This window comes from Vigna radiata, chromosome 5 (assembly GCF_000741045.1).
Source record: "Vigna radiata var. radiata cultivar VC1973A chromosome 5, Vradiata_ver6, whole genome shotgun sequence".
Classification (NCBI taxonomy): domain Eukaryota; kingdom Viridiplantae; phylum Streptophyta; class Magnoliopsida; order Fabales; family Fabaceae; genus Vigna; species Vigna radiata.
Window position 1 is genome coordinate 25,970,323 of NC_028355.1, and position 11,674 is coordinate 25,981,996.

The 11,674-nt window shown below is 33.5% G+C and overlaps 2 protein-coding genes across 2 annotated transcripts; one reads left to right on the top strand and one right to left on the bottom strand.

The window, feature by feature from the left end:
* Positions 1–4,121: 4,121 nt before the first annotated feature.
* On the bottom strand, positions 4,122–5,770 carry LOC106760848 (xylulose 5-phosphate/phosphate translocator, chloroplastic). The gene has a single exon (XM_014644280.2). The coding sequence runs from the start codon at positions 5,561–5,563 to the stop codon at positions 4,304–4,306; it is 1,260 nt and encodes a 419-aa protein (XP_014499766.1). The 5' UTR covers positions 5,564–5,770; the 3' UTR covers positions 4,122–4,303.
* Positions 5,771–10,474: 4,704 nt separating this feature from the next.
* Positions 10,475–10,894, top strand: LOC106760538 (uncharacterized mitochondrial protein AtMg00820-like). The gene has a single exon (XM_014643959.1). It carries the CDS (start codon positions 10,475–10,477, stop codon positions 10,892–10,894), a length of 420 nt encoding a protein of 139 aa, XP_014499445.1.
* Positions 10,895–11,674: the final 780 nt, after the last annotated feature.

Here is an 11,674-nt window from a genome sequence, read left to right on the forward strand (position 1 = left end):
AGGAAAAACGGGAAAATACCGGACAATTAAGCACAATTCCCTGATTAATTCTAGCACAATAAACTAAGTGAAATCAATAAAATATCGACTCATCAGAGTCCCACATTGAACAAAGTTGACAAATATAAGGACCAAAAGTGATATTAAACGCATAAAATAATAATAATAATGTAGTAGAGTTAAGAAAATTATTAAATTTATGAAAGTTTGAAAGAAAGATAAATTTTAATATTAAATACATATTTAACTCTTTACTCAATAATTATTAATTAGTATTTCGATAGAGTGGAATATTTACTGAAAATAATTACTTTATTATTTAATTATACTTTAAATTATGAGTTTATAAGTTAAATATATTTTTAATGAAGTATCTGAAAAAATACTAGAAGGGGGTTAAATAGTGTTAATGAAAAAATTCTTTTCGCAATCCTTCTGATATAGCATGTAGTCAAACTCTCATTATATCTTATGAAAGCTTAGACACTTGACCCAATAAAAGAGGTAAACGATAGTTGCTTTTGACGTGTTATTCAGAATGCACACTGCAGAATTTTATAAGAACTTCCTTAGTTGAAGAGTAATCGCTTAACTTGGAGAGTTCTTGTATTTGGAAATACAAACACAGATGTAGGTTTTTATAAAAGAAGTGTTTAGGTAAGTGAAGAGATAAATGCATAGTTATTTTTATACTAGTTCACTCCAACTGAGCTACGTCCAGTCTTATTTGCAGAGGGTTCCACTATAATCTTTACAAAATTACGATTGAGTATTTTCACCACTCCTAGTCCGAGTATTCGCATTACTCCCAGTACTTAGTAACCCTTGCCAATATTTCATTTGAGTATTCGCACCACTCTTGGTACTATACTACCGCACCTAGATTTCTCTTGAGTATTCGCACCACTTTTGATACTAGATTACCATGTCTAGCCTTTCTTTCAGTATTTTGCACCACTTTTGGTACTAGACTACCACATCTAGATTTCCTTAACTCAAAATGAGTTCAGTTGTAAGTGTTTTAATTTTCTCCAGAGTTGCAATCAACGATTGCTTACAAGTCGTTTAGATTATTACTCTCGCATAGAGGATACGAATACAATACAAAGCAGTATAAACACTCGCAAATGTTTCTCTCTTTTCTCTTTCTCTCTTTCTTAAAATCAATAAGCAATATAATAATGAAGCTTGAGAGTATTTCTTTTCTTTTCTTCTTTTTTCACGTTTTCTCTTTTTATGCTCAAATATGATATTTTTCTTGAGCTCTTTCTTTTCTTCTCTTTTGAGTGTTTCTTAGGATAGATATTTCGCTGTAAGTTTTTTCTCTCGCTATTCTCTTGACCATCCTCTTGATTTTTCTTTTGAAAACTCTTCTATTTAAAGGCTTCTTGAGTAAATGTCCGTTAGATTGAGCGTTCGCCTTGATTCTTGTGCTTTCTCTTTCTTCGTGTACAACATCCGTTGGATAAGTCAACTTGTCAGAGTAGACATGTTTTTTCAGTATTTTGCTTGAAGTGGGTAGTACGTCCTTTTAGGCATGACTTCAAGTGAAGAACATTTTGTGAATATCTTTTTTGTCTCTAACGTCCACTTATGATATTTTGATCTGAAGCTTTGTGGATGCGTATAGAATAACTTATCTGCAAAGAGTAGAGTAAATTGTGCATGCATCCTATTCTTAACAATTTTGTTGTTTTTGAACGTTGAGCATTTAATGTCATTTAATGCTTGCTCAGAACAACAAAATACTTTTTGATTTCCTACCGTTAAGGTAACATTTGACAATTAAGCTTTTCTTTTAAAGATACCAAGCGTTGAGTAAGACTTCATCTTTGAACGAAGTATTGTTTTAGCTTATGGTATCGTTTAGGCAAGTAAACACTTCTTGTGATTTTTATCTCTTCTTTAAATAGATGACGCTTAACTTGTTTAAGTTTTCTTTGATGTTTTAAGCTTTTAATCTTTTAGAGTGTTTTGTTAAGGTTATTGTCTTGACATTGTTTTGTTTTCGAACACTAAACTAAATACCCTTTGGTATGATAAGCTTTAAGTGTTTAACTTCAACTCTCTTAGACATTTTAGACATAACAATCATTTAGTACAAGATTTAAGTATTTTTGACCTAAATGTTTTTCTCTTTCCTAAGAACTTAAGTGTTTTCCTAAGGTTTTTTATGTTATTGATATAGGTTCTAAGTCTTGTGAAGGTTTTCTATAATGGAATTCAAGTTTTAAGTCTTGTGTTTTTATCCTAAGTTATTTTTAGATCATTATCTTGTTTTAATTTTATTTAGTTAAACTTCAAAACACAGAAGGGTTTAGAACCATAGACAATTTTCTCTTAACATTTAACTCGTAATTAAAATTTATTTTTATATTGAACTTTATACATTTTGGTGATATAGCAATTTTTTTTACATGATAGTATTATTTTTTGGGATTTATAAAATAGTGTTTTAAACTAACGATTAAGTTGCAATTACGTTAAAAAAAACTATATTTATTCATTTTAAAAATTTAGAAATAAAAATATATCAAAATTTGAAGACAAAAATATATTAAATTTTGAAAAAACAAATAAAATTCAATTTGGTATTAAATTCTTAAAACATATTTAACCTTAAATTATTTAAAATATTTTAAATTTGAAGTTACATTTTTTTTTTCAGAATTAGCACAGTTATAGAAAATGAAGGATGGAGGCAGAGGAGACTAGACCTAAATGCATTAGAGGAAGATAGATACATTGGTAAAGAGTCGTTAAAATGTGTGATTTTGGAATTGCTGGACTGGAAGATTATTTGACAGAAAAATAATAATGAGTCTAAGGAGAAAATGATCTTGATTAATTTTAAATAAATAAATGTTTGTTTTGTATTAGAATTTACTTTCGTTGTTAGGTATAAATAATATTTTTTGTATTTTAAGTATAGTATATAAAGTTCAATAAAAAGTGTGAATATCGGAAGACAATGAATTATGAAGTATCCAAACTTATTTCAAGTTCAATTAAATCTCAGTGAAAGCAAGCAAAAGTTCATGAAAAATATTAGACATGAGACATGACAAGTGTATCACTATCATGGAAGTATGATACAATTATTATTAGAAATTTCACATACATCGAAAGATAAGACCAATTCAATGTATATAAGAAAATACAAACCTCATCTTCCAAACCAATTTTATGCATTTCTAAGAATTATAACAATCTGAATCTAATATTAATCTTTGATCTAGATGATAATTGATCCTAACGATCATGAGACCAATAATGGAACATCTCCTTAGGCACATCAGATAAACAACACAATAAACCAGCTGAGAATCCAGATTCCAAAAACAAGCACAATCAAGAGACAATTATCGGTGGAAGCTTGCAGTATTACAATAGCATCCATGCATAAGTCTACCACAGAAAAAGTAATCATATTTCTGTGCTCTAATTTCGTAGCATTCAGATGAAGCTCAGCCTTCCCTAGCTAACATAGAGTTTGAGCTAATAATCAAACAAATGGTACAGTAATAGAAAACTATGCATGGTCTTGTTTGCATCAACTCTCCTATAAATACTTTTAAGAGAAGAAAATAAAAAGGTAGCATACCTTAAGTTTATCAGTTAGACTTTTAACTTTTATACAGTTGAAAAACTACTCTGACCCCTCCCTTTCTTCATAAACTCATCCACCCAAACATAACCAAAAGGTGAGTCTATATTACCCAAATAAAAACACCAGTGCATACATGCATATAATCATGTAGTTATAAATTACTGATGTAACTGAACTTGAGAATAACATTGTAAAGAGATAAAACAAAATAAATAGATGCCAAAAATTGGCAGATCACTTTGAGTGTACTTGGACAAGTTTCTTGATAAACACTTTCAAAAGAGAAAAATATGAAATGAACTTCTCTGTAAGATAAAATTAGCTTATGTACAAACTCAAACAAGAACGTAGAGAAGTAATATGAGAGTGATTTGGATAAGATGACACAAGATTTAACCACTAGACTTTATGCCATCAGATGATGAATCCTACTGGCTAGCTAAAGCAGTAAACAAAAGTCCAAATTAACCAACATGGTACTACAGATCTGATAGAAGATATTGCATTCATGAAAACAAACCAAACAGAGATAGGGCACTTCGAAATATCTATAGAAAAATCATTGGCAATAGTTCAGAAGAAACCAAAATAGAAGATCTTATTTGATGTCTAATTCTAACAATGCTAACAGTAACACTCAAATAATGGAACAGTTTTGTTCTCTCTGTAAGACTCTTTTTTCCTTCTTTTTCTCTAACTACTCTTTTCCCCTTCAATTTTCTTTTCTTTCTTTTTGGATGTTGCCTGTGAATACAGGAAAGTCCCAAGAATTGCAATGGCAGATCCAAGGGCATTAAGAGGTCGAACAGGATTCCTGAACACCAAAACCGTAGACACAATCACCACCACTCTTTTCATTGTGTTTCCCACAGAGAAAGTCAATGGGCTAATTTCATCAAGTGCTTGGTATGATGATTGGTTATAAAGATGGTAGAAAACCCCAGACAACAGCACCCAGAAATAAAATGTGGATGGTTTTCCTATAGCTTCAATAGCCTTGTAATATCCAGGGATCCACTGAGACCCTTCAACAAAAATAGCCACTGGAAATAGGTACAGGAATGAAACAATGGTAATCCAGCCATACAAGTTTAAGCCATCAACTTCCTTGAAATTCTGCAAACTTCTCTTAGAGTAGATGTTCCTCAACACAAAACCAACGTTGCTAATGAGGGCACCCCACAATCCTTGTACATTGAAAGACACCTCGGTAACAGCAGCTAAAGAACAACCAAGCACAATGGGTAGAATGGAGAGCCAAACCTGAATGGGGTACTTATCGCCAAGGACAGAGGAAAATATGACAGAGAAAACCGGTTCTGCAGATTTGATGACATGGGTGAAGGACACAGCCACCTTGGAGAATGACACACAAGCTGAAATGTGGCCTATTGTGTGGAACAAAGCAGGTCCCAGGAGAGCAACGATGAAGGGTTTCGAGATTTTCGGACAAGGTTGGAGCTTAGAGGACCAAAGCACCAGCATCCAAATGGACCCAACCAAGAGCTGGAAAGAGGCAAGAAGCCATGGGAAAGGGAATATGTTTAACACTTTCTTGTTGTAAATGTTGAACACGATGTTCTGGAAGTACCATAGCCCGAACACCAGAGCAAGTTTGAGATTCTTGGATTTGGGGACAATGGAGTCAACATTTTCTCCTCCAGGATTGGTTTCAGACGCAGCCTTAACGATTTGAAGCCTGGGTTTTGACGAGGGCTGAAGAGGGTGAAGAAGGTATCCGTTGAAAGATCTTACCTTTGAGATTGAATGTTGGATCTGAGATGTTGGCGTGAAAGAAAGTTTGGAACTTTGGAGAGGAGTGGCTCTGTGTTGGGTCTGAAACCTTGTGAGAAGATTTGGTTTGAGATGGGCATAAGCATTGATGAAGAAATGGGGATTGGGTTTGGTGAAAGTGAGAGGGGAGGATGATGGAACAACGTTTGAAGACAGCATTTTTTTTTTATCTGTGGCTGTTCTTGATCTCAGACACAAAAAGAATATAAAAGAGAACTGAAAACTGATTCTGAAAACGTCACAAGAACAAATTTAGAGCTTTAAAAGCTTCCAAATCAATGGAATCCTTTTAAGCGGAGAAGAAGAACTGTGAACTAAAAACAGAACAGAAGAACCCTTCCACAAAACCTAGTACACACGAATGGCAAATGTTCGTGAAGTCTCACACGTTGGAACACTGTATTTCGACCGTTAGATTTTGCATTTTCAAATCAATGGCTGCATTTTTATCTTTTTCTTACATGTTTTACGGTTTCACAGCTATTTTTTTATTCTTCTGTCTTCTCTTTCTCGCCTCATCCTCTCTGTTATAAACCACGCATTTCAAGAAAAACAGAGAAATAAATGATTTTTTTTTTGTTAATAAACAGGTGACAACTACTCCTCTTATTATCACTGTGTTACTAAAGATACTAAGATCCTTCATTTAAATTTATTTTAATTTGGGAAACAAATGTTTTATTTGGATTGAATGTAACCAGAAAACAAGAAAAAAAAAAGGAGAAAGAGAACAGAATACGACATTGTCATGATTGAGAAAGGAAAAGAAAATATCTGATGGGTGTAATAAAATAAAAATATTTAAATAATTTAATAATATAATGAATGAGTATGTATTAAAATTAAAAGATAGTTTAAAAGTAATTTAATATAAAAATTAATTGCCTAAAATTTAAATTAAATTAAAATGAAATTATAAAATCTTACTAAATAAAAATATTTTAAAATAATGATATTAAAATAGAAATTTTATTATAAAATTTTTTAGCAAATAATAATATTAAAATAAATTATTTCAGAAGTACGAAAACTGAAATTATTTAAATTAATAATAATAATATTATTATAATGTTTTATTTTGATTAATATTTTATTATAATTGTTCTCCTATAAGATATATAGAGAGATTCTATAAGTTATGCTTCCTTTAATGTGTATTGTCTTGTCCATATATTTATAGTCTTGGAAATATTTAGTATCTATGTTTTTTTAGTATGTTCTTTTTTTTTTATTCCTCTTATGTAACGCCCCGGCAACTTACAGGGACTGTTGACTGCCCCCACACATCACCACGAGACTTTCCAGTGTGCTTTGTCCTCACTCGCACACTTTCCAGGAAAACTTCCCGGAAGGTCACCCATCCCAGAATTCCTCCAGGCTAAGCACGCTTAACCATGAAGTTCTTATGGGTTAGGCTTCCGAAAAGTAAATGCATTTTGGTGATATGGGTAGCCAAATCAATTCCTTTAAGCTATCCTTCAACTGTATAGTCCCATACCTATACAGTCTCCAGATCCCTCTCATTCCGGTGTATGTTCGATTCGTCCATGTGCCCCTTCCACTCGAAGCCTGCCAGGAGCCGCTCCTTGTCTGTGCCCCCTGCACCATGCTTCTTGCACCGGCGATCACTCCCCGCCCTCGTCAGTGCCCGGGTGTCACATGCCCACCAGCTTCCGTCTGGTTCGTCCTCGAACCACACCGTACTGGGAGAGGCTAGGCTCTGATACCATTTGTAACGCCCCGGCAACTTACAGGGACTGTTGACTGCCCCCACAAAGCACACTGGAAAGTCTCGTGGTGATTTGTGGGGGCAGTCAACAGTCCCTGTAAGTTGCCGGGGCGTTACATCTTACAGATTCTAATTCATTTTTATTTTTCTTTTTAATAGAATTTGTTAATTTAGTCTGAGGATGGGAGGTTTTTGAGGGAATCCATGACAGCTGAGTGAAAGTGCATGGATGGAAAATAAATTCTGGTGGTATTGGAACCGATTCTGTGATTGAAATGGAGCTGAGAATCAGTTCTATGCTTTACTTGAAATTAGTGTTAACTGATAAGTTTTACTGCACAACATCATATAGTTTTACTGCACAACATCACACATAATAATAATTCTTCTTTTCTTGTCTTTTATTCTGGTTTTCTTTTTCTCTTGCTGTCAAACAATCTTATGATGGTATTAGATGAAGGGCTCTGCTATATCTTACTTTGATTTGTCCACCTTGTTTTGTCGTTTTTTTTTTCTGTTCCTTATCATGGCTACAATTTAAGATCTTACACATACCTATTTTTGTCTTTAAACTAATGAAAATTTGACTATATCTCTTATTTCATCCGTTCTTGACATTGCAAACTATCACTCATGGAGCAGATATGTTATCACAACACTCTCTGCCAAGAACAAAGTTGAATTTGTTCTTAGATTGGCACCTCAACCCGCCAAGACTAATCTTTCTTACCCAGCATGGTTTCTATGTAACAACATGGTTATTTTTTGACTTGTGCGTTATGTTTCTTCTTCTATTCATAAAAGTATCATATGGATGGATCATGCAATTGACATATAAAATGACCTTAAAAATCATTTTGCTCAAGGTGATCTTGCTAGAATTTCAAATTTACAAATGAATGCAACAACATTGTCTCAAGGTGAGTTCTCTATCATAGAATTTTTCATCAAGCTTCGAGTTCTTTGAGATGAAATTGATTGCTTCTGCTCAGACCCAACCTGCACATGTAAGCCAAAGTGTTCATGTAATGTTTCTTCCCTTCGTTCACAACGGAAACAAGAAGATTGAGCTATATGCAACTCCTCTGAGGTTTGAATGACCATTTTACCAATACTAAATCTCATATTCTTCTGCTTGACCCCATTCCTCCTATATCCAAAATCTTTTCTCTTGTCATTCAACAAGAGCGACAACATATGACTGAACACGTTACTGCTTAAATACATGCTACTTGTATTTCTTCTCAACCCACTCACTACTCATGCTTATGTCAGTTGCACACATTGTAACCGGGTTGGCCATAGTGAAAATAATTATTTTAGGAAACATGGCTTTCCTGATCAATAAAACTGGATTGTCAAATCCACTAATAACAATAATAGTAAGATTTGCACTTATTGCAATAAAATTGAACATATTGTTAGATGTTTGTTTCAAGAAACTTGGTTATCCTCTTAGCCATAAGTTTTACAACAACAAGTCTCACCAGATTCATAATGTTGCTACACATAATACAAAATTGGACCAAGATCAATTTTCTCGACCATACAAATTACACCACAACAATATCAAATTCTAGCCGAGTTGTTTAAATAATCACAGATCAAACCTTTCAATGTACAAATTAATCAAGTTGGAACTGTTTTCACCAACACTTCTCCACCAGGTAATATGGTTTCTGTTATTCAAGTGAATTATGGTAACATTTGGCTTCTTGATTCTGGTGCAACTGATCACATATGTATTTCTTTGAAAACGTTTTCCTTTTATCAAAAGATTACTCATATTCCTATAACTCTACCCGATGACCAAATATACATGCTCATTATAGTGGCACTGTCACCTTCAATCCAAAGTTCTATCTTTCTAATGTCTTATATGTTCTTGAATTTTCTTTCAATCTTATTTATGTTTCTTAACTTATCACCAATCTTCAATGCAAACTAATTTTTTTCTACCTCTGGTTGCATTATACAAGACAATCACAATAAAGAGAAGATTGACTTGATTAAACAACACACTGGATTATACATTTTTATTCTTCTGATTGTAAATCTGATAATAATTGTAGTAGTTTTGTTTGCAATATTCAGACAAAAAATTTATGGGATGCACGTCTTAACCATCTTTTTAATGATAGGTTACATATCTTACAAACCAAACATGCTTTTAAAAAAAACTATACCCAATCTCCTTGTGATGCTTGCCATCGTGCAAAACAAAAGAAGTTTTCTTACAGTGCTAGCACATCTCATGCAAAATGTTCTTTTAATTTACTACATATTGATATATGGGGTCCGAGTGCTCCCTCTATGAATGGTTTCAAATACATCTTAACTATCATTGATAATTTCTCTCGTTTTACATGGATCATACCCATGACCGATAAATCTTCTATCAAGATTCATATTCTCAACTTTCTTTGCAATATATAAAACCAATTTAATAAAAAGGTCAAAACAATAAAATCTGACAATGGTGTTGAATTCATCATGCATGGTCTTTTTCTCAAGCAAGGGCATAAATCATCAAACTACTTGTTGTTGAACGTAAACATCAACATATATTAAATATAACTCGTGCCTTACTTTTTCACTCACATCTTCCCACAATTTTTTGGTGTTATGTAGCTCAACATGCAATCTTTCTCTTCAATCAAATGCCTACACCTGTCTTACAGAATGAAACCCCTTATAAACATTTTCATGATTCACCTTGTGATCTATCAATGTTACGTATTTTTTGTTGTCTCTATGCCAACACCATCATTGCACATCGAACGAAGTTTGATGATCACGTTGTCCCTAGTATCTTCTTAGGCTTTAAGCATCACACAAAAGGTTATCTCTTTCTAAATGTCAAAAATCATCGGATTGATATATCACACAGTGTTGTTTTTCATGAGCACATTTTTCCTTATCACAATATTCATAAAATTTATAAGTCTTTGTCTTTACCTTTGTCCAATCATGATAATAATAATTATGATGATCTCTTCACACTTTTCACTCACACTGGTAATTCTTCTTCCACTCACGTTCTCTCTACTAATAATGATCATCCTACTATATTTACGGATCTTACTCAGACTGTTGTTCCTGCTAATGATACTTATGCTAATGATACTTCTATTAATATAAGACGCTCATCACAATTACGCAAAACCCTTGCATATTTAAATGATTTCAAAACAAACAGTATTGTTCGCTACCCAATTACAAAATATATCAATTATGAACGTTTCTCAACTCATTTCAAGAATACTATTTTCTCTATTTCCTCTAATGTTGAACCACAATCCTATTCTGAAGCCTCTAAACAACCCTAATGGGTTGCTACCATGGATGTAGAGCTTGATGTTATAAAAGTTAACAACACTTGGGTGATAATGACTTTGCCACCCAACAAAATCATTATTGGTTGTCGATGGATATTCAAAATACAGTACAACTCTGATGGCTTTATTGATCGTTATAAAGCCCGCCTTGTTGCCAAAGACCATAACCAGCTTGAAGGATTACATTTTCTGGACACCTTCTCACTGGTTGCCAAACTCACCACTGTTCGTCTCCTTCTTGCCATTGCTTCCTCTCAGTGTTGGTCTCTTAAACAATTGAATGTCAGTAATGCTTTCTTACAAAATGAACTTCATGAAGATGTCTATACTAAAGTTTCACATGGCCTCAAACCATCCTCCCCAAATCAGGTCTGCAAACTACAACACTCATTATATGACCTCAAGAAAGCTGGACGACAATGAATGTTAAGCTAAATTATTTTTTACTTTCACATAACTACATATTTTATCCTTCTGATCATTCTCTTTTTCTGCAACATAATGTTGATAAAACTACGACGCTCCTCATCTATATTAATGATATTATCATAACCGGAAACAATGATGAGGAAAAACCCAACGCATCACTAACCTCCTCCATTCTACCTTCCGCATCAAAAAATTGGTGATATTACCTATTTCTTCGGTCTTGAGGTGACACACAACTCCAAAGGCATTATTCACTTTAGCCAATGCAAGTATATTCTGGATTTGCTTGCTGAAACTAACCAGCTTGACAGTTTTCCCATACCTATTCTTATGGTCCCTAAGAAATCTTTTATACCTACTACTCAACCTTTGAATGATGATGTCTCGCCCTCTTATCGTCATCTTATTGGCAAATTCATCTACCTTATCACAATTGATATAACCTTCACTGTTAACCATCTCAGTCAGTTTATTTCTACACATAATTCTACCCATCAACAAGTTGTAACTCGTGTTTTAAGATATCTCAAAAGTATCCCTAATTTTGGCATTTTTTTTTTCTCACAATTATGCTCTTCAACTTAAAACTTTTTATAATTCTGATTCGGTCACTTATCCCGATACTCATCCTGTCACTGGATTCACCATCTACCTGGTAACTCTCTTATTTCATGGCATTCCAAGAAACAACAAACTGTTTCTCATAATTCTTTTGAAGCAAAATATGGCTCTCTCGCCTCGTGACTTCCAGCTTCCCTGTACCTCTCCTGCACT